The sequence below is a fragment of the Dermacentor silvarum genome, chromosome 5 (assembly GCF_013339745.2).
Source record: "Dermacentor silvarum isolate Dsil-2018 chromosome 5, BIME_Dsil_1.4, whole genome shotgun sequence".
Classification (NCBI taxonomy): domain Eukaryota; kingdom Metazoa; phylum Arthropoda; class Arachnida; order Ixodida; family Ixodidae; genus Dermacentor; species Dermacentor silvarum.
Genome location: NC_051158.1, coordinates 156452407 through 156476474, shown reverse-complemented (window position 1 = coordinate 156476474; position 24068 = coordinate 156452407). Strand labels below are relative to the sequence as shown.

The window sequence follows — 24068 nt, the reverse complement described above, 5'->3', positions numbered from 1 at the left end:
GGAGGCGTTGATTCATCCCCCGAGACCGGTGCTCTTGCTCGATGCACTGCTGCTGTATGTCCCGCAAGCTGCGCACTTCCTCTGTCAGCTGCCGCAGGCCAGCCTCTTGCCTTATGGTGATGTTTGCAAGACATTAAGCTAAAATTTACTTACAGAAGCTCAGTAACAAGGGCTAGGTATGTTGTATTGGTCCGCATTCGCAGGCTTTAGAGTTACTGCAATAATGCTGTTGTCACTCTATATTGAGACACCGAAAATATATTTCTGCCCCATCAAAATTCTGCCGTCCCATTTTATTATGATGCCTTACATGGCTACTTGAACTGGACTTTTTTCTTTTAGCCAAATAAGTGCCTAGATATTATTGCCAGTTATATCATGCAAATATGCACAAGAAATGATCATCATAGCACTCCATGTAAATTTTATGCTTGTCGCTTTTGCGCCATTAAACCTGAATTAACTAACTTGTATGCGACAGTAAAGTCGAACTCTTGAAGTCGAAGACTCCAGCGTGCGAGCCGGCCGGAAGGATCTTTGAAATTAATGAGCCAGCAGAGCGAATGGTGAGTGCTAACAATGGTGAAAGGGCGACCGTACAGATACGGACGAAATTTCAGAACTGCCCATACCATTGTGAAGCATTCTTTTTCAGTAATGGAGTAGTTAGTCTCCGCTCGGGAGTGTCCTACTGGTGTAAGCGATCACTTTTTCGCTGTCATTCTGCGATTGTACGAGCACCGCCCCTAGACCGACATTACTAGCATCTCTATGCAATATCGTCGTGGTGTCTTCATCGAAGTGTGCCAGCACGGGAGGCGCTTGCATGTGTTGCCGGAGCTCGTGAAATGCACGCTGCTCTTCACCCCAAGATAAGGGGATATCTTCTCGGGTGAGCTGTGTTAACGGCCAGGCGATGCGCGAGAAATTTGCAATAAATGGTTGGTAATATGCACAGAGTCCCAGAAAACATCGCACACGGCCTTTTTGTCTGATGGGGTCGGGAAATTAGCGACGGCAGCAATTTTATCCTGATCAGGTCGGACTCCTTGGTTACTGACGACGTGACCGAGGAACTGGAGCTCTTAGAAAACCAAAATGGCACTTTTCAGGCTCTCCAACGTGAGACCGGCAGAGCGTATTGCTTCAAAAACAGTTTTCAGCCTTCGTAAGTGTTCGTCGAACGTTGTGGAAAAGACAGTCACATCATCCAGGTACACCAGGCATGTTTGCCATTTGAGTCCATAGAGCACAGTGTCCATTAGACGCTGAAATGTTGCTGGCGCTGAACACAAATTGAACGGGAGAACCTGAAATTCATAAAATTCGTCAGGCGGCACAAAGGCTGTTTTCTCACGGTCTCTCTCATCCACTTCGATCTGCCAATAACCGCTTTTCAAGTCCATTGATGAAAAATGACACGCGTTTCGCAATCTGTCGATAGAATCGTCAATACGTGGCTGTGGATGAACGTCCTTCTTTGTGACCTCATTCTGTTTCCCATAGTCGATGCTGAAGCGCAGGCTACCGGCCTCCTTTTTAACTAAAACTACAGGTGATGCCCAAGGACTATTAGACGGCCGAATAATGCCATCTTCCAGCATTGTCTTCACTTGTTTTTGTATTGCCTCACATTCCTTTGGAGCCACACGATAAGGGTTTTGTCAAATGGGTCGAGCGTCGGCATCAGTAATGATGCGGTGTTTGGTCAGTAGCGTTTGACCAACTCTTGACGCAGATGAGAAACATCCGCGGTACTGATCGATGAGCTCAAGAAGACTGTCTCGCTCAACGGCCATTAACGTCGGACTAATGTCTACAATAGGTTCAGCTGTGGAGATTGTAGAGGCCGCCTTCTGCGCTAAGTCGCAGTCTTCTATTTGTGTTACTTCATCTAAATAATTGACAGCAGCGCCTCTATCAATGTGTCAACGCTCCTTACTAAAATTCGTCAAGAAGAGTTCGGCGCTTCCGTCAATTACATTGATAAGAGCTCTGGCAATGGAGACGCCGCAATTCAGTGCTAGCGCATTGATGTGTTCAGCGACGCAGTACCATTCTGCAGGCTGTCACAGTGCACGGGCACGAGAGAGCAACTCCGCGGAAATAGCATGACGCTGCCCGCAGCAGTACGTAAGCATGGTTGTGTGTGCTCCTCATGGGTGACATTATCCGAGTTCGTGGCAAACAAGACGCTTCTATCGCGGATGTTAATCACGGCGCCATACTCGCGCAGAAAATCCATCCCCAATATAAGTTCTTTACAACACTCAGACAGATTGACGAGAGAAGCGACGAAGGTTGAACCGGCGATTAAGAGTCGGGCCGTGCATTTCCCAACAGGTGTCATTAATTGACCTCCGGCGGTTCTTATGTTGGGCCCGTGCCATGGAGTCTTCACCTTCCTTAGTTTGGCGGCGAGCTGTAAGCTTATGATTGAAAAATGGGAGCCAGTGTCAAGAGTGGCTACTTGGTGGTTGTCAATGCGAACGATGAGGTCGGCGCTACGATGTCAATTACGTCTTTCGTAGTTGTGTTCCTCGTATTCGTCATTGCATTTGCCGACATCGTTGGAGCCTTTGCATCATCGTTTGTCGATAATGGGAGATCTGGAGAAGTTCGAGTACTGGCAGCCTCACCCCTGGAGGTCGCTGCATTTAGTTTCCCCATCGCGGGCTAGGGGACCTGCCCCTAGTGACGTCGGGAAAACTGCGACGGGTCGGTGAATTGTAGCACGCAGAAGCTGTAGAAGGAGAACGTTCACAGAAGCGTCGTAGTCGCGTAGACCGTCATCCGGAGAATAGGCGTAGTTGCAGAAAAGCGTGGGTATTGGGCGGCGCGACAGTTCCATTTGTGGCAAACTCGATAGACGTCTCCAGCTTCGCCACAATGGTGGCACACTGGTCGGCGGTCGACGGTGCACCACAAATTGGCTTTCCGACGCTGCAGCGGCAACTCTCCATGGAGCCAAGGATTGGCGTGCGCATGTCCAAGATACGGCATTGGTTGTGCTGGTGGGGTCGGTAGAGTCGACGGGGATGACGATATCAACTATGTTTGTAGCGTAGGTGATGGTCTAGTTGTGGGTGTCAACGGCGCCGAAGTTGCGTGGACTGGACGGCGAACAGCCTCCACCTCCACACCACTGTCGGGCCATGAAAAAGCTTGCCGTACTTCTTCCCGAACCATATCAGCTACAAACGATAATGCTGGCGTCGGTTCCCTTGGTGCAATAGCAATTCCGAGCTACGGAAGCTTTTCTCGCACAACTTCTCGTATAACTTCACGCAGAGGCTTGTCATTACTCGCAGCCAGTACGGAAGTGTTCACCGCCGAGTTATTCATGTCATGCTGGCGGTATCGTTGCTGTAGGGCCCGGTCAATGGCTGTAGCCTCTTTTCTGAACTCTGCCACTGTAGTCGGCGGATTTCTCACAAGACCGGCAAACAGTTGCTCCTTCACTCCCTGTAAGAGACAGCGCAGCTTTCTTTCCTCTGGCATGTCGGGGTCTGCCCTGTGGAAAAGACGGGCCATGTCTTCTGAGAACATAGCAATGCTCTCATTGGATTTTTGAATGCAGATTTCAAGGAGACGCTGCACATTTTCCCTCCTGTCGATGCTTCTAAAAGTATCCAGCAGCTGCGTGCGAAAGCCGTCCCAGGTGGCAAAGCTCCTCTCCTGGTTGACGTACCACGTACGAGCATTGTCCTTCATATAGAAATAAACAATCGAGAGTTTGTCCTCCGAGCTGGCCTTGTGGTTGTACTTGGCGACACGCTCAAACAGGTCTAGCGAATCTTGGACTTCTTCATAGGGATCAGCATGAATGCTCTGCGGAACCATAGGATTTTGCAGTGTTACTTGCGATGGAGCCACGGTGACCGTGGTAGTTGCAGAAGGCAAACAATATGTCGAGGTTTCTCGCAGAGGACTGGACTCGGGCGCTAGGCCTAGCAGGTGGTGACTGAACCGGTGGACTGATGTTTCGATGCGCAATGGCGATTCCGGGCTCGGTCGTCAACTCCGAGAAGGGGTGCCAAGCATGAAGGATGTATATCCAGCACCTCCAGCAGTGTAACGACGTGGGATCGACGAGGACGTGGAGCAGCACCAAGAAATACACCTTGTCAATTGACAAGAATACAAACGCTTTCTTCTTCTTCATGCTCAACCTAAAATCCCGCACTACTTCAACCTCGTCCCCACTGGCACATACCCGCGGTAATACAGTTCCAATATGGTACCTGTTTTCAAGACGCCTGCCGGCTCGTCCTTCGGGGAGTTCTACGGCCGGGGTCCTTCGCATACTAGGACCAAGCCTCCAAATGGACCAGGGATAACCTTGTGTCCCGCGCACACCGGAGTGGAAGGCAACGATAGGGTGGATCGTCTGGCTCGAGGTATAACAGGCAGAGCCGCGATACATACCGCTCGAGCGGATGCCTCTCCGACACCCGGCTGCACACCGAGAGACATACTTGAGGCACAACGACTAGGAAGATGAACCAAAGCTCCACCTCACACCAAGCTCAACAGGTGACAGGCGAGGGACTGGTGCCGAATACAAACACCTACCCACACTTACAAAGTCTCCACAAAATATTTCCTAACAAACACAGCGACAGATGTCCAAGGTGCGATTCCATCCCGACAATAGAACACATCACTTACCAATGCAAGCAGCGTCCGGCAGACGCCGTCTCGCCGCTACTGAACGATACACTTAGCAATTGGTCGTGGGAGGTGCGACTCTCCGAACTGGACTTGGGAAGCCAATTGGCGACTCTCGACCAGGCCCGGCACACTGCAATAGCCAGTGGGGTCCTGGAAGGGGGGCTCCACCCACAGTAATCAAGCCCGATCTTGATTTAAATACAGCTGTTTCTCTCTCGTTCATAACTGCTTTGCTTTCAGGTGGGCTTATTCTAAGACACGGTAGCTGACGCATGAAGTGGTTATCTGGTTTTCAACATCGGCAAACCTTGACCTCATTCTTGCTACTTCCATGCTGCTTGTAAGCAGTAGCTCAGAGTGTGTACCACTGATGCATGAAACGAGGAGGATTGTGCAGCTTTTCTGCAGCGTTCTTTTTCACCCCTTTGTTACCGCAGCTGAAAGAGGAAGCTGCAAAAGAATTTAGTGAGCCAGAGGAGCAGCTGTGCCTGATATTTGCTGGCAAAATTCTTGAGGAAAATGAAGCGGTCTCCACGCAGAGTGAGTAATTTCCTACTGCCTTCCCTTGAATTGTGGCTTGTTAATACCTGCCAACTCCCCCAAATCTTCCGTAAGGTTTACGTATTCGGGCTAGGTTTGCAATTTTACGAATGTTTCATCAAGCTTTATAGAAAGTAAGTTTTACCCGTCGGTTTCTGAATCTTCTGTTAGAAGTCTTGTTATGGTGAAAGAAAGCTTATACAGACAAGTTCATGAAGCAGACAGTCTGCAAAACCAGAGTCCTGGAGAAGTCAGTGGGATTTAAGAACAGTCGTGTCAGTATTTGCTGTGCCAAGTTTTTTGCTGCTTGCATGACATATCTAAAGGTAAATAATCCTTAATAAACTGTGCGTGCATCCCTGAAAGGACGTGTGCTCAGGGCACAGTTAAAAAAACGTGCACGCTGATCCCCTCCCCCTTCCGTTTTAGTGTCATGCCTGCGAGATTTCATGAATTATGTTCGCAAATACCTGGGTTATCTGGTTCCACTACCAAGGTGCTAGAGTTTTCGTTATCCCTTTAGTGAGTAAATGACCGTTAAGGAGCTTGTATCGATACGATGGGTCGTTTTTTATTAGCGCATTAATTTAACCCATTCTTAGTAAAATGGATTGCCTGGTTTGTTCTTCCTGTAACTCGAAATTATGGATTGCTTAGTTTCATATGAAGGTACCTGAATGCCAGCAGAACTGCTAATAATTTTGTCTGTATACTTGGGGACAACCTTGAAATTCAGTACAGGTTCTGCCCACAAAAATACACCTTATCTACCTTATGTGCCTCTGCATTCCAAAACACATTTCCCGAGGAATACAAATATCTAAAGTAGTTCACATCAACTGTGATGTCACGAAAATGACTAAATGTACTTGCATCGTGTACCTGTAATCCAACGAGGTGCCGAGTCGGACTGATTGGTTAACTATATAAGCATGACCTATACAAATGACAAATCCCCATTGATTTTCTGTATTTGCCACCGTATTCTTACTTTGTCGTCAGCTATATATGTCAAGGTAACAGTTCATTATTATGGTTGTGTGGTGATAATCTGAGATGAGATGCCGTTGAGGCCACACACATGCACACAGTTTTTAAATAAATTTTTATGATGAATGAGCATGTGTTACTTAACTTAGTGAACTATTTAAACTGCAAAAAGTTGTTCATCCTATTTTTGGCAGGTAATTCTTGTCATAAAATATGTTAAAAGTGCTAATCGCGCCAAGAATGATAAGTAGCTAAGGAATTGAGAAAGCTTTTGCATTTATGTAGCTATGTGTTGAACCTAAGCAATGAACCACATTACGTAAAGGTAATTTTTGTGTAGAAGAGATGTAAATATAGGCGATCGAACATACAGGGGCAAAGCATTGGCTGAGAAATTTAATAATCACCTTACTTCATTAGTAGACATCGTCAGTGACACTACTTCACTACAATACATGTCCACATAAGTAGTTGTGGCGGTTTACCTAATTTTAGGAGCAGGTATTTTCCCGCAATGTATGTAGCATGCAAAAGTTACAGTACTGTTTAAGGAAGGAGACAAAAATGATTTGAAAAACTGTAGGCACATATCCATTCTACCATTGTTTTCAAAGCTCATAGAAAAGCTAATATTTATAAGATTGTCGAACTTCTTTACAAAACACTTGGTAATTACGCCGGCTCAGTGCAGTTTTAGGTCAGGGCTGTCGACAGAGGTAGCATTGCTATGGCAAAAGGAAATTATATTAGGCAATATTGAGGGCAAGAAACTTAAAGAAGGTATATTTGTTGACTTCTCTAAAGGCTTCGATTGGATAAATCACAATACTTTTTAGAAAACTTACCCTATTATGGCATTCAAGGCACTGTACTAAATCTAATTACCAGTTTTGAGCAATAGGCTACAGTGTGTAAGCATAAACACAGAACAATCATCTTTGCAAAAACTTACTCAAGACGTACCTCAAGGTTGTATACTGGTGCCGCTACTTTTTATTACTTATGTCAAGGACATTAATAACATAAACCAGACCATCCAATTTGTCATATTTGCGGATGAAACTACCTTGTTTTTTACAGGTGAAGCCGTTAATGACTTTGTTTTAGCAGCAAACGCGATACTAGCTGACTTGTATGCATGGTCGACCGTAAACTCTCTACAAATTAACTGTTCAAGCACCAAAGCCGTTCTGTTTCATTCAAAGGGAACAACGTACACAGCTACTTCAAAGCTACACCTGAATGATTCAGTGATTGATTTTTCTTCGACAGCTAATGCCTTGGGAATTGTTTTTTATGAGCGTATGTTATGGGATTCTTATAGTGAAATGGTAAGAAAAGAGCCAAGTAAGGCACTAGGCATGCTTAAGAGATGTCAGTCATTTCTACCGACTGCTCAGATTTTAATGATCTATAACACGCTTTTTTGTTTGCAGCTGCGCTATGGTCTTTTGGTGTGGGTCACGGGCACCTACAATCTAAGCAAAAAATACTCGCACTTACGTTGTATTGCAAATGCCGAATATAATGCACATACCTCATCTTTATTCAATAAATTCAGTGTTAAGATTAGATAATATGTATGAATATTGTTTATTAGTGTCTTTGAAAACTGAAATTAACAAAGGAAATAGAAATCTTGCCTCGATAGCAAGATTAGAGCGCAGCAGCTCGTCTCGAGCTACTAGACAGAGCGATTAATGGAAGGTTCCTCGATGCCGAACAAACTATTGCTTCGAAATGCTGAAACATTCACTCCCACACATACTTAATAAATTCAATTTTCCGTTAGAGTGATTGCACCTTTTTTCGCGACAGGATATGTCCAATCTTTTTTTACTGACATGATGCATTTCTTGTTGCAAAACTTGCGGCATAAAATGCTGCATTTTTAAAGATTTTTTTGTAATTTTTTTCGACGAGCGCAAACCTTCCTACATTTTCTTTTTTGTATGTAACTATAATCCTAACTGTGCGAATTTAACTATGTATTTATGAGCGTATTTACTTCTTTACATGGCTTTACGAATGCTGTCATTTTTCTGCCTCGTATTGCTGGGACGTGGGGCCAGTCAAGCTGCGTTTAATCGCAGCTTTCTTCCTGCATTCTACACCACACATTGTATCTTTGTTTCACGTATGAGTGCAAAAAAAGAATGTAAACAATGCAACACTGTACTGAAATTAACTTCAAACTTCAACTAGAATAAATGTAATGTGATAAATGTTAAGGAAAAATGTTTTGAAAAGCTAAGCATAGTAAAACAGATAGCCCATTTGAACCAAATTTATTTGCAAAATGAGCTGTAAATTCAAACATATTGCATGAATTTCTTTTGTCCTAGGTCATTGCACACATCTCTATGAGAGGAATGAGTGCGAAAGTTTTCATTTCAAAATAGTCATTGAGAAAAATGTTATCAAAGCTTGCGTAACATGAGGTGGAGCAAAATTTTCTTTTGAGAGAAACGTAAACAAATGTTTTAAACCATGTGAAAATGTCAAAAACAACACATAGAGGCCTAAAATGCATCAGGTTCATAGCCGGGGTCCCCTTGAGATGCACCAGTCTCTCCTTTTGTTCATATGGCTGCTTGTTCACAACATAAAATTAAAAAATATTTTGAATAATATTTATATAAAAAATAGTACTGATTTTTGGCACCAATGCAATGTGGTTTCGGTTTTGCAATACCGAGGTATGGGTTTAGAAAACTCGCTGGTAACTCCCAAACTAATGATGATAGGAAGATAATTTCTTTTGCAACATGTTTCTCAATGTTTGGGCATACATAAAACATAAAAAAATTGATCTTGTGTGAGAGAATTAAACTTTTCAATGTGGCCAATGTGGCCTCCCACCTTATCAAGTTTTATCAGAGTCCTATATTTCTACCGTATAGCAATAAACAAAACTCAATTTTGTAAAAAAAACTGTGCTTTTGCTGGGTTTACCAGACAGCCAGGCCATCTTGAATGTATGAAAAATAAAACATGCCATCTGACTCCTTCATGTACGAGAGGGAAGAATGAAATATTCTTACTCTGGAAGTTGACATTATTCATAGGAAAAGACTAATCTGTTTTTGGCGTAATCACTCAGCTTTTCCACGTGGTTTGGTTGGTCTGTAAATGAACAGAATTTATTTCACTTGTCCCGCGCTCAATGTTGTCATGTCCTGTGGAAGTTTGGAGACACATGCTTTGCTTATGGCTGACTCTTGTTTCCTTCACTAAACTGTCACATTCAACTGCTGTAGAGAAACAGGCACAAGTGCTTGTGTCTTTCTCACTTGTCAGCCTTTTGTTGCTAGTGTGCTGTACATACCTACCAAGTCTCCCAAATTTTCCATAATTTATGAATTCGAGCTCATTCTACAATTTACCTAAGTGATGTTCTGTCAAGCTAAAAAAGGAAAAATATTCTGTCTGTAAAGAAGTTTCACTTGTCCGTTTCTGACTTCTACTGATTACAAAAGAACAGCAGAGGGGTACCTGCTTCGAACATGTTTATTCTTCTAAGTTTCTGAAGCATGTGAAATCAGCAACAAATTGTTGAAAAAGTCACTGTCATCTGAAAACAGTATGTTGCTTGACAGCTTGAGCTGGTCTAAGTTTGCAGGTTTGTAGGCAGGGCTGCATATATAACAATAATATGAGGCTGTGGCCAACTGAAGTATTCAGATAACTACACCAGGGGTAGTATTTCGCACCTTCGATGGTGTCCAAAGCTTGACGTTGATGACGTGTTTCCGTCTCTCGCAATCGCTTCTGCTGCATGCAACTGGCAAAATCATAGCCTTCGAGATGTGCATTTATTATCCAGAGGGCGCCACCACTGGGGCATGAATTCGGGCATCACCTATTGCAGCCATCGCTCCTGGTGGTTTTTAGTCTAGGTGGCAAATTATGTGTCATATCGTTTCCCTTCATTTCCGCAAGGATTTGTTGCCACTGTATATAACCACTGTGGTGTATGTGTGCATATCTGTGCAGACGTAGAAAATGGTGCGACAGTACATCTTGTGTCAAAGTCTGCCTTGGCTGTGGTAAGTGCTGTTCTCTAGACACTGTTTGCTTTTCACTTCATGAGCCATTTTCATGATTTTTAGCACTGATTAGACAATGCGTAAGGCAGTGGTTAATTGCTTCATCAGCATTTAAGGCCAGCTAGAGATGTAGGAGTTGTTGGTAAACACATTGTCCCTGTACGATTTTCCTAGAAGTTTCCTAAATGCTTTGCACCTCTAGCGTTACCTCGCTGATTAGGACAATAGTGATGGAAACGTAAAGTTTCTCTTCTGCTTATACCGATTGTTTCTTTCAGCTGCTTTGTACTCTGAAAATTGATAAATGGCAAGCATTTCCGCTATGATTGGCGTTTCCTTTTCAGAGCAAGGATGGTTTGTGCAGAACCACGCGTCAACCTTTCTTCCGCATCTCTGCATGTGCGTGTAGTCTTGCAGCAGTGGCTAAGGGCAGACAAAGAAGTCAAATGCACGCACATTGTGTCCCACGAATAATTTCTACAGCTTGAAGAGTGTTGTACCCTGCTTGGCTAAGCACCAAACGTGCATTGAACCTAACAAAAGCTTATTTCGAGTGCCCTTTACAGCTGCTGTTACTGAAAAGGTGACCGAATTCATCAGCGACCGCAATGTGAGGGTTACAATAAGTCATGCCGCTGAACTTGATATCCCTCCTCGAAGACATTGTTGTTTCCGTTCTCTGTGTTTATATAGTTTAGGAACAAGTTAAATTAACAGCCGATTCGGGAGTGTCACCAGAAATGTTGATTCCGCGAAGCCCTCGATTTTTTTCTGCAGAACACAACTGGCATGGTCGTCTTCAGAAGTGCAAGCGTCTCTGCCAAGGAGGCCATAGTTACCAGCACATCATCATCATCAGCAGCCTATATTTTATGTCCACTGCAGGACGAAGGCCTCTCCCTGCGATCTCCAATTACTCCTGTCTTGCGCTAGCGTATTATAACTTGCGCCTGCAAATTTCCTAACTTCATCACCCCATCTGGTTTTCTGCCAACCTCGACTGCGCTTCCCCTCTCTTGGTATCCATTCTGTAGCCCTAATGGTCCACCTATTATCCATTTTACGCATTACATGGCCTGCCCAGCTCCATTTCTTCCACTTAATGTCAACTATGTAGAATATCGTCTATCCCCGTTTGTTCTCTGATCCACACCGCTCTCTTCCTGTCTCTTAACGTTACTCCTAAGATTTTTCATTCCATCGTTCTTTGTGCGGTCCTTAACTTGTTCTTGAGCTTCTTTGTTAACCTCCAAGCTTCTGCCCCATATGTTAGCACCGGTAGAATACAATGATTGCACACTTTTCTTTTCAACGACAGTAGTAAGCTACCAGTCAGGATTTGGCAATGCCTGCCGTATGCACTCCAACCCAATTTTATGCTTCTGTAAACTTCTTTCTCATGATCAGGGTCCCCTGTGAGTAATTGACCTAGATAAACGTACTCCTTTACAGACTCTAGAGGCTGACTGGAGAGCCTGAATTCTTGTTTCCTTGCCAGGCTATTGAACATCATTTTTGCCTTCTGCATCTTCATCTTCAACCCAATTCTTACACTTTCTCGATTAAGGTCCTGAATCATTTGCTGTAATTTGTCTCCATTGTTGCTGAATAGGACAATGTCATCTGCAAACCGAAGGTTGCTGAGATATTCGCCATTGATCTTCACCCCTAATCCTTCCCAGTCTAAGAGCTTGAATACTTCGTCTAAGCATGCAGTGAATAGCATTGGACAGGTTGTGTCTCCTTGCCTGGGGGGGTAGGGGGGGGGAGCTCTCACATACCCATCAGCACGACCAGCACATACTCATCGTCTATCCCCATTCTCACACACAACGCAACTCGTGATCCGTAACAATATGCTAGTTTGGAGCGCTGATAGAAGTAGTTACCACATATACTCGTGTAAGGGCCACACTTTTTAACACGAAAGTGTTTTATTCCGGGGTCCACCAAGACTTCACTGACGTATTTCCGTCACGGAAATACGTCATAGAACATAATACAAAGAAAGAAACCAGAAGAAAAAGTTCCACAAACATGCAAAATTTTGGAAATCGAACCCACGACCTCTCGGTCCGCGACGATAGATCGCCGAGCGTTTAACCCATTGCGCCACAAACGCATTCGCAGAGAGCTACACAGACGCGCCTTATATATCTAACACTCCTCCGTGTACCCGCGCTCTTGCTCGGGGCGGTGCCGCCGCCTACGAGCAGAAAAGAGAAGTACTGCATTATGACACTAAAGCCCGGGATACATGGAGCGAACTTTCTCGACGAACTTCACGCGTCAAGTAACGACGCGGCGACACGACGCAGGATGTTTGCTGTGTTGCAATACATGCGGCGAACGCCGCCGCGCGTTGGCCGCCGTGTTGGCGGCGGTCCCGGCCGCCCGCTTCGAACTGAATTTGGCGTTGTCCTTGTAGAATTCACTTAGTTGGAAGCAAATGACTGCGTAAACGGCTTTCGCTTAGTCTCAGGCCGCTTCGACGACAGAGTATTATGGATAACCTTGAGTAGTTTTCGAGATCGCTTCTCGTTTCGAACGCGTCTAAGCCTAGCGAAAGAAATATCCGATGCCAACGTCATCTATCGGGGAAGTCGGGAGATAGGCATGACGACAGCATGTGGCCTCTGAGATCAGAAGATTTCTGTTGAAGGTTGTTGTAGAGAGCTTGCACTGCTTGTCTGTTTCCTCGCAGATCAGCGGATATGGGATGTACAAATACAACGCGATTCCTGAGAGATCATACTAGGAACTACTCAATCGGTGCAGAGACATGCAGACACGGCAACACCAACGCGATTGCAGACGACGCGAAAAGGCGCGCGCGCGCGAAACACCAGCATGCATTGCGACCGGAACTAGTGCCTCCTGATTGGCTGTCGTCCACCGCTGCGCGCTAGACGCTTCCGGCGGCGGCGTTCGCCCGACGAAAATGTTTGGACAGGCAGATCGGCTGCGGACGGCAAATTTCTTGACGCCGGCCGTCGGACGTTCGCCGCCCGACGAAGTTCTTCGCTCGGACGCCGGTTATTCGCTCCATGTATTCCGGCCTTAACGCGCACCGACAGTGAACGCTTCGGTGGTCTCAGCACTACGACGCCTCGATGCCAGCATTCGAAGGGACGCTGGCATCAAGAAGCACTACCAACGCCACCTAGGTGGCGTTCACCGTACTCAGCACAGCGGAGCGTGGCCTCCGCAATTAGCTCTGAAAATGTTTCTGAAGTTGATCGCGGAGGCTGCAATTACGACGCGCTGTACGCGCTGATTTGACTCGGTGACGATTCAGTTACGTGCTTTGTCTTGCGCGTTGTATTAGTGTGTCAGTTACGTGCTTCGTCTTTCGCGTTGTGCTAGCGTGTGCAGCGTAGTGCAGCTTCCATATGCACGACGGTTGCTCATGGTCATCGACGTTGGTAGTCGTGATGGAGGAGACGTGCCACCAGGCGTCAGCGTGGGTGCATCAACGCCTAAGGGCGCTTTAGCCACAAAACACCAATAGACATTATATATCAATGTGCAATAAACATTACACTACTTCTGTGAAGACACGTTTCACTTTCGTGTTCTATACCGATTCCTATATAAGAGGGATCAACCACATTTTTTTTCACAATTTTGACGAGGTGCGGCCCTTACACGGGGCCGAACCTTTTGGTCAAAATAGTGCCAGCTCAGCCTTGACTTGTACACACCTTGGATTCCCGGATGTACCAATTCATAAGAGGTAAACGCTCAGATCTCGCCATCTAGTAGCGGCATCGGGGAGGTGAGCGCGGTTGCTTCTCTGTTGTAATATTTTTTTCTGATTTTTGGGCTGCCAAGTTGGGGTTGTGGCCCTTACACGAGTCTATAGGGTATTAGAACAGTTGTGGAAACTGTTAATCACCCGTTGTCGCCTTATATGCATGATCCGCTTTGTGCCGAACCGGTAACGATAATTTTCTTTTACCAATTCAAGTTTGGGTTCGGGCTTGCTGCGAAAATATAGATTTGGGTTCAGTTATGGCCAAAATTTCCGTTTGGGTGTAGTTTTCAGTTAGATTTTAGTTCAAAACCCTGGGTAAAAGTGACCCTTTTTCTTTGCTTAAGGTAAAGCCCAGACCACACGTACGCTTGCAAACGCGCGCAAGCTCGCGTCCGCGTGCCCACGCATGCGCAGACGGTGCGGCACGGCTCGTAAGCGTCAAAACACGGCGCGATCTCGATGATCAGCTCCTCTCAGTTATCACGCGCCTGGGCTGCCTCGCATCGGCACGCCTGGCTACGCAGCGACGGCGCGGTACATTCAACTCTCAGTTAAGCAGATTTATACCATGCAAGAAAGTGCTTCTTCACTTTTTGTGCTAATCTAACAGCTATAAAAATATAACAATGACGTTTATAGATATCGAAGCATATTGAAACACTGTCAACAACGAAATATGAAGTGGCGTCTGCCAAGCCGTCAACGAGTGAGGCCAGTGGGCGCGCGCTGTCGCGCGTATTTGTGGATGCAAATTGCCATTCCTCGCTAGGTGCGGCAGGCGCAGGGCGAGTAGACGTGAGCTTACGCTCGTCTGCAAGCGTACGTGTGATCTCGGATTAATTCATTTACACAGCTCAACCTATTTTGCTCTTTAGTCTGCCTTGTTCCCTATTTTGCTCTTAGTGTATTTTGCTCTTTAGCATGATTGTGAATATGTTCAACCACACCTGCCGCAGATTTTAATGACCACAATTATGTATTTATAGTTGTAGTGGTCAGGTGTGCTTTTTTATGTGAGAGGGACAGCAAGTGCGAGTGCTCTTATCTTTAAGAAACGTCGTCATGGCAGTGCATTTATTCAGTAATACTTGTTGCTGGGCTAGTCGGTTCATGCTGTATTACAGACCATAGGAACTATGGCCACTTAATGCAAATCAACATAAAATAAGGGGATGCGCGATAAGTGGCGTTAGTTCTTACGGTCCGTAATACAGTAGGAACTGACTAGCCCAGCATCAAGTATTATTGAGTTATATTTATTCTTCAGTGGGCCCTATTACAGTGCTCACCTTGTCCCTTCCTCCCGTTACTTTTATGTTGATTTGTGCCAAGTGGCGATAGTTATGGTCTGTAACACAGTGCATTTACTATGTAGCAAAACAAATTGCCAACAACCTCGGTATGTAAGCTTTATGTTCAAACTGGGAACCACCTGTTCATGGCACTCCAAGCACACGAAAACATGGGGGATTGAAGACAATCTGTATTGTACTTCTTGGGAATTAGGCCAGCATGGAAATTGGGCTAGTTTAGAGGTTCCTTCACCTTGTGATGCGTTCCGTCGTCCTTGTTCACTGCGTCATTTTGTGGTTGTAGGTTGTACTTAACGCATCATGATGTATAATTTTATAACCTGACTGCACATAGTCACATATTTTAGACTGCAGTATTTGCTGTGCAGCTCCACTTCGTATGAGAAAGCAAAAGAAGTCGCAGTGAAGGGGTTCTGTATTGAAATAAATTTCTAGCCATGTCGTTCCCTTTCTTGCCTGGTATATTTAGTGCCTTGTCTCGTACTGACTAACCGACAACCGCGTGGGAATTTTGTCTGGAAGTGGCGAAAGGGTCTGGGACCATACTTTTGTATGTGTAGTGTGCCAGTGTATGCGCCTGTTGCAATGTGTGCGTGTTTGGGCCATGGTGCAGGCTCATCAGCTTTCTGAAGTGCCACCAAACCCAGATGGCAACGATGGAAGGTGTGTACAGGACTTGGCAGGCATTTTTGTCAACAGCGCTGTCTTTAGGGACCTTCAGCCCCGCATTTTAGTGGAGGTGAGGATCAGGACGGCAATGGCATTGTCCTGTTCGCTGCGCATTTCATCTCGACGGCTATTACGAGTTCACTCCCCGATTCGTTTTAATGTCCAGCGGTGGTGCGGACAGCTGTTGCATGAATCCCACTGTGCCTTCAGTTTATAAAGAAAAAAATCTGCAGTATTATGGGAGGAATTGAACTCCAGATGTATAAAGATTGTCCATCGAAGATATTGGCTTTCAGCCACTTCACCGATGCTGCAGCAGTGAATACTGCACTTGGAGAACATGGTCGTGCGGCCAGCTGCGATTACTGTTGATTGGCTGACGCCATGCTCTGCAGCCTATCTATAAATCAGCATCGATGTGATAAAATAAAAATGTAAGAAAGCCAGCAGTAGGACACGAAAGGCAGGATAGGAGATAGGCGGGGAGAGAAAAAGAATGTGTCTGCCATTCTCAACCACTAGGGAGCAGTAGCTTCACAAATAAAGATGATGTGCATTACAGTCGTCACTCAATGTTTTTCTTATTTAAAACAGACTGCCCACATGCATATGTGACTGTTTTTTCGAACTAATAATGCACAAAATAATGCCAGAGTTGCGGCACACAATATTCTACCAACTATCGTGCCGCTGCCTCGCATTATAGGCGTAACTGTCACTTTCCTGTTTTGAACAAACTGAGTTATTGCGACCCCTTCCCTGCTTGTTGCTAGAGGAATCTGGCTCGTATAGCACGGGTTGTGCAGTGAAGGTGTAAGCTGCTTCTCATCGTGAAGTTGTTGTGTTGTACTTTTTTGTTGTGTGCATTTTTGCTTAAAGGAATACGGACACAAAAGTTGACGGATGGTCATTTGCGTCGGAGGGGGGACAAAAGCTGGACTGTTGAAAATGACGAATACAACAAGCTGCTTTTAAAAAAAGAATGACAAACATCTTTTTTTGCGATTTTCTGTTGCGCGGCCACCAGCAGAAGCTGAAATTTGACGTCATAACACCCAGCCATCCGCGCGCGCTTGTGGCCAAGGTCGGCCACGGCCGTCGCAATATTTCCGGGGGTGTCGGTCCCTTGCAGCATTTGTTTAAACCCTTTTGGCGATCTTCGCACGTGGTCTGTCTGAAACATTATCCTCGTCTGCGCTGCACGCAGGTGGTGCGTCTTACATGAGCCTTCCCGCGGTCGTTGCTTGGTATTGACGACTTCGTCGCGCTGGAAGGAAATGCCCAGACATCGCCGTTATAACAGCATCGTCGGTCGTGACACGTCGTCGCACACGTTTCCTAGAGACCGGAAGGTGCTTAAACTTTGGATACCTGCCTGCCAGCCATCACGCACAGCCAGGAGACCTCTGAAAATGACTTCATTTGCGCGGACCACTTCGTCGACGATGATTATGTGACCAGCTAGGCTGTGCTGAAAAGCCTTGGCATGCCGCTCAAAAGGCAACGCCTAAAGCCTGACGCTGTTAGAAATGCAAGTTAGAAATGATTAGTGGCGGGTTTGAAAAGAGGAGGCGAAAAGATGTCGGTACTGTTTTCGTTCACTTGCAGCCTTCTTGACCTGTGTGAGGGCGAGACTGGGGCGAGATGCCCGAGGCTGGGCACGAAGGCAGTAATGTCTTTTAAAAAAGTTGGCAAAGCATAGTAAAACAATACAAGGCTAGCGCGCATGAGTGCGACTCAGGAGATGAGTCCTACATGGCAGCGGGACAGACCGGCAGACACACACACAGCTCTGCTTCTCCACAGGCTAAAAGCAGGAAAAACTGTGGAGACCGCCAGACAGGTGCTGCCATCTGTCGGGCAGCTGGCGAACTGGACGTGAGAGTCTCTGAGGTACTGATACCCTGATACCTCACAGCAGTTGCTCACGCCGACGGCATAAACAACTATTCAGTCATCCACGCAGTGCTGAAGTACCCCGCAGCTGCCTCGCCTGCGTGTGCTCTTGAAAAAGCAAATTTACAGAGGAAATGAGAAATCTTGCAAAATTGTCTGGCGCAGAGCGAAATCTTCGCGCTGCGGTTCGCAAAAAACCTGATTGGCACTTCCACGGCCGCCTGCTCTTCGTCGTCGCTTGACGCGGAAGGTTCGTAACCGGAAGCGGTAATATTTCTTGCCAAGTTGGAATGGTCCTCATCTTCAGACGTGTACTCATCGTTGGTAGAGGCACTAGAACTCGAATCCATGCTCGCGATGGCGGCGTCGGCAGGCTATCCGACGAGGTTGTCGGGACGTCACACCTTCCAACTCCCGCGGGTCGGACGGCGAGGCGCGCGCTCAGAAAAACGTCAAAAATAAAGCTATCGGCTCAAAAATTTGCTAAGTGACTACTTCTTTTCGGTGTAATCACAGACTGCGGATTGATTTTCAGCATTTTCATAAAATTTTCAGATTTTGCGTCCGTATCCCTTTAAAGAACTGTCCTGCTGATTTTTCAATAGATGTAGCAATTTTCGTTCTCTATTTGTTCATTAATAAAGGGGGAAATCCAGTGACTCGTGACATATTAATATGCCCTCGCTAAGTTTGACCCAGGTGCCCTTGTCTTCTCTGTTCTTCCGCGCACAGATGTTGAAAGACCCTCGGTGTGTGCAGTTTCTGATGAAAAATACGCAGCTTCAGGCTCACTTCTCAAACCCAGAACGCATGCAGGCGCTAGTCGCCAAAAACCCGCAACTTCAAGAACTATTAAAGGTGAGCAAATTTACACTCCTACGAAGGAGGCTCGTACATCTGTCGGCACGCAAACAGTTTACTTTTGGTGGCTGTTGTCATTTGAGAGGTTTTAACTAGGATTGCGCGAATACCGAATAGCAGATTGTGAACCGAATCAAGAAAAAAAAGCCATATATCGAATCAATTACAGTTCAAACCCGTGATACGAAATCCCACGACAGTGAAATCCTCGTGACAACAAAATATTCTTTGCATCCTCGGCGAAAGCCTACAGGATTCAGTGCATTTTGTGCCTCTCGACAATGAAATGTCACTGAACTCAAGTCCCGCATCAACGAGATTTGCCGGAACATAACCCCGCATATTACAGTAGAACCCCGCTGGTACGTTTTTCACAGGACCGTAAAAAACAAACATAAGAGCCGGGAAACAGGAAAAATTGCGAAATGGGAGTAGTTTTGAACTGCACACAATATTATTTTAATTCTTATGGGTGAAAAAAAAAACGTAGTTACGCCCGACAGCCTAAGTATCGATTGCGATAAGCTATACAGAGTAAGAATAGTAGTTTTATCATCCGTATAAACTTGTAAACATTCGCTTATTCACTAATTAACAAGCATGGTGTCAGCACCCACAGGCAAACATGAACACATCACACTCGATGAGCGCCGACACGCACTGTCAAACGCTGGCGTTAGGAATTTAAGCGCCGCTGCACAAGCGAGCGAAGTCACCTTCGTGCTGTTGTCTATCGCTTCAACCCAAACTGAGCGCCGAGAACACACAGCACGCACAAACCTACGACCCGCTGATGCACCTACCCTGCGTAGACTCTGCCCCCACGCAGATCGCTTTCAAGACGGCCGCAAGCTCCCGCCCTATGTCGTCTTCAAGCGCAAGACAATGCCGAAAGGTGAGCTGCCGAAAAATGTCATCGTGAGATGCCATGAGAAAGGGTGGATGAACGAGAGTCTTGTGCTCGACTGGATAAAGTCCGTGTGGCGTAGGCGGCCTGGTGTACTGTTGTCGTTCCCATCCATCCTCGTGCTGGACGCGTTTCGTGGCCATTTGGCCGACTCAGTGAAGAAGCTGTTGCGTGATTCTGGAAATGAACTCGTCGTTATCCCGGGTGGGATGACGTCTCAGCTGCAGCCTCTAGATGTTTGTGTCAACAAGCCTTTCAAGGATGCGGTGAAGCGTTGCTACGCTGAATGGATGCGGTCAGGTGAACCTGCAGTGACGCCGACCGGGCGGCTGAAGCGGGCATTGCCAGCCACACTGTGCGAGTGGATCGTGGATGCATGGGCGAGTATCCCACAAGACCTTGTGCGTCGCGCTCTCAAGAAGTGCGGGTTCTCAAACGCGCTCGATGGCACAGAGGACGAGTACCTCTGGGACGATTTATCAGACAAGGAATTGTCCGACGAAAGCGCAGCTGAGAACAACAGTGAATGAAGTGCTGAGTCCAATTTAAATAAATCTTTTCCATTTCCCGAGTTTCTCTCACTCGTATTATATGCGGTTAAAACTTTTTTTTTTCATTTCTCGTCCCATAAATTTCACCTCGTATTATACGCGGGTTTTTACGGTAGTTCGAAAATATCGAATACCTGACTTCGAATCGAAGCGAATAACGAATGTAGAATTATTCAATCAAATATTCGGCAATACCGAATATTCGCCCATCCCTACACATTACGCATGCGTAGGCGCTGCCATACTTGTTGACAAAAACAACCAAGTGCTGAAAGCTATCGCATGCGTCAAAAACATGTGATGGCCGCCATCTTGTTCGGCGAATGCCAGTTTGAAGTGGCATGCATGTTGCTACCGACATGTGACTGTTTTTGCACACCTAGCATCGTTCTTAATGCGCGGCTCGGTCAGGAAAGTGCATCAAGAACAGATAAACCCATGTTCGACCAATATGGACTTCTTTATGGCACTTGAGATGGCGGCGGCAACATGGACAGCCACGCATGTGGCTGCGACTGAGGAACCATCCAAGAATATGCATCCCTTGCATGAAGAACGCTGGCTTCGGTGCCACCCAACTAGCATCATGTGCGGATTTGATGCAAATCCGCATGCGACACGGTGCCAGACTTAGATTTGCCCTTTTTCTTTTGTAGTTAGAGGCAGAGCAGCAATGTTTTACAACATAAATCAGCAATGTGTTCCGCCATTTTTTCTTTGTCTTGCTTAATTTGAATAGCTAGATAATTCAACCAAGTTGATCGGTGCCTTCAGGTTCGAATTATGGAATTCAACTGGACCCCCATCTCCCCCTGTTTTTCTCCTGCATAAACTCTCCCTCATCTTGATACAGGACACAGCTACTGTCATAGTTTCTGCACAATGCCTATCGTGCGCTCAACGTCAACACACAAGGTGCGGAACAAACAGCGTAGACAACTGGACTACGAGAAGGCGACAACACAGGCGCTGTGTCCTGTTATCTGCGCCGTTTGTTCAGTATGTCGATGTTCCACCAACTAACTCAAATTAGCATTCTTGTACAGTGGAATCACCATGATACGATCACGGCTAATACGAATTTACGGATGATACGAATTTTTCTGTGGTCCTGGCCGAACCCTATTACTTTGCAACGTGCTAGAGAACGGTTGTTACGAATCGATATTCGACCCGCGTCCTGCCGCGACCTGCCCCACCGACGGCCGCAAAAGCGAACTGCGTGCAGTCACGCGCTTTCTCCCTTTCTCTTTTGATGCGGAGGCGTGGACGCTGTGCCGAACTGCACAGAGGCCGCGACTGGGCGCGAAGAGTTTGAAGCGGTGGCGCTTTTGTGCTTTTCCTTTTGTGGCTTGCCCCACGCAGGCGTGGGGAAGCGCGGCCGCTGCAGCGAGCGAAGGTTCGTGCGGTCTATCGCTTTAACTGAAACCGAGCGGCATAAGCACAGGGGGGGGGGGGGAGGGCATACAAAGGTCAGAGCCGTGTGGAGATCGCTTTCAATACACTCTGTGCGCGACAACACCGACAGCCGGCGCATGCGCATAGTACATGAACGAATTTGTTGGCCGAGTAGAAGCCGCCCCCTCCCTCCCTCCTGAGTTTCCTTCCCGCTTTCCTCCTTTTGCAGGGGAGATTGCGTCGCCTGTTATCCATTCGCCCGGTTGCAAGATACGCATTTCATGCCGCAGCTCAGCGTCGCCCCCCACGGCCTTTCGCGCGACGCAAGTCGCGTTTGCTCTCCGCTGTGCGTTTGCTCTCTGTGAAGGCGCGCGTCCCCTGCGTGCTTTCACTACCACATATGATGCGGCGATGATTTTATCGCCCTTGGACTCATGCTCCAGGTCGCATGTTCCTCCTCCGCATCGCCCTCGTTGATCTCCTCTCCCATCGGTGCGCGCGCCTGTTTGATAAGCGTGCTCGCTATCACCCTTGTTGGCGAGATTTTCCCGTGGAAGCCTAATTATAACCGCTATTTCATCTTGCGGCGCTGCACTGTAAGCGGTATGCGTATACATGGAGTGCTATGGGAGGGTAAACGGGAATCGAAAAGGCCACGTTGTAGCCAGTTCTGCACAATAAACGGTTACGTTATAAGTGGTTATACTTTAAATGTTTTTACGTGTGCGTGCCTGAGTGAGTTCACCTCTGACTCTTTAATTTAGCTAGTTTTAATTGTGTTCGATGATACGAATGTCGGCTAATACGAATATTTTTCTTGCCCCGTGAGATTCGTATCATCGAGATTCCACTGTGCAAAGGTGCCCTTAGCAATCTCATTTTGCATGTTCTTTGCACAATGTGTCTTGGTTTAGTGCTGGTTATGTCTGACAGACTTATGTTATTGCCTTGACCTGGCTGCTGTATTTATACCCTACTAATTTCTCTTGTGTTCGCTGTATTTCACTTGAGGCTTATTTGCCCATATTTGACCACTCTAGGATTTATGCTCTAACATCAAGGGATGGACTATAAGTAAAATATGTAGCCAAATCTTTATGTGAACCTCTTCCCGCAGGGTAACCAAGACATCATTCAGTTGGTGACAAACCAGGCGGTGCTCCGTGACACGGTAAAAATGCTCCAAAACCCACCAACGCTGACAGAGTTTCAAGACAGAAGCTTGCGACGAATTGAGGCATGGCCTAGTTCTAATGTTTGCTGATGTTGGATTTTCGCTTAAAAACACGGTTTAAGGCTATTGCAAGAAGCACTGTGTTGAACTAAAGCAATTATGGGACATCTGAAGCTCAGTCTGTAAAGATTAACCCCTTCAGGCACCAATTTCTTTTCTGTCCATTAGACATGTAATTTTGGTATGTTTCTTGCATCACAATCATAAACAGCATATACAGCTGCACAAGGAATTCAATATCTTCAATTCTTCTAAAAGTTATGTCAAGTTTGCAGAATGTGTACTTCATGCTAGAACTCTCTACAGGAGCGCGAGATATGAGACCATAGACTATCTTATGCCTAGCATACTTAAAAAATATGGCTCATCTGTTAGCATTGTGAACATCCATAAAAGAAAAGGACCTGCTATATACACGATGACATACTGACTCCGTCAGCAGACATGCACCTGTCTGCCTTCCAATTCGTTTTACAAAAACATTTTGCACACATCACTCAACCTTGCAGCACATGTGAAATAAGAAGTGTTTAAGATGTTTGCAGAACATGTTAAATACGCTTATTTTCATATTACTTTTGCTTTTGATGCGCTATCTTGGCTTGCACACTTGTAGCACCTGAAAGGGTTAAAGGGTCCCCGAAACACTTTTCTAACTAATCATAGAATGGCCTCACTAATCTGGCATATTCAAAATCTTGAAAGGAAAGAAAAAGCACAATCCTCGAGGAAAATAGAAGAAAAAACGCAAACTGCTTTGTCATGCCTGCCTTTCTGTTGCATACCCTGCGGAGCACCCATATATTGCATTGTCTCAAGGGCCATCCCTGTACGCAGCTCTTTGATAATTTGAAGGCACCGACATTTGACTCATTACGCCAATAGAAAACAGTTGCGGTCGTCGCCTCTTTTCCACATTAAAAAAATGGTTGCCGTTTCATCCGAAAGGCGAAGCATCAATTGCGATAGCAACTTAGTAGAGGATACGGAGTAAGGATAGTCGTTTTATCAGCTGTATAAACTTGGACATGCAGCTGCACCAGCAATGCGCAGAACTGTTGTCGATGCCGTCGGCGTTTTGCCCGCGTTCGCACCGAACGCGCGCGGCGTTGGTGACTGTTGCCGGTGCCTCTGGGGGCGGCTCGGAGGTTTTCGACGAGATCAGAATGGGACACTCGTCGAGCAGCGCCGGAAGTCTTTACCTCCTTTTCGCCTCGCAACGTGTTTGT

The 24068-nt window shown here is 46.2% G+C and overlaps 1 protein-coding gene and 1 pseudogene across 1 annotated transcript; both read left to right on the top strand.

The window, feature by feature from the left end:
* The window catches only part of LOC125946080 (uncharacterized), a 357153-nt pseudogene that overhangs the window by 208902 nt on the left and 124183 nt on the right, over window positions 1-24068 (top strand).
* Window positions 5194-22869, top strand: LOC125945796 (ubiquilin-1-like). The gene is made up of 5 exons (XM_049668086.1): window positions 5194-5214; window positions 10104-10253; window positions 15937-16062; window positions 18621-18746; window positions 22723-22869. Exons 1-5 carry the CDS (start codon window positions 5194-5196, stop codon window positions 22867-22869), a joined length of 570 nt encoding a protein of 189 aa, XP_049524043.1.

Bases quoted from the DNA above. Each gene is read 5' to 3' on its own strand.
- LOC125945796 (XM_049668086.1), top strand. From the start codon at position 5,194: ATGAAGCGGTCTCCACGCAGA. The intron at 16,063-18,620 runs GTGAGGATCAGG...TTCCGCGCACAG, and splicing joins AGCCCCGCATTTTAGTGGAG to ATGTTGAAAGACCCTCGGTG. The intron at 18,747-22,722 runs GTGAGCAAATTT...CTCTTCCCGCAG, and splicing joins AACTTCAAGAACTATTAAAG to GGTAACCAAGACATCATTCA.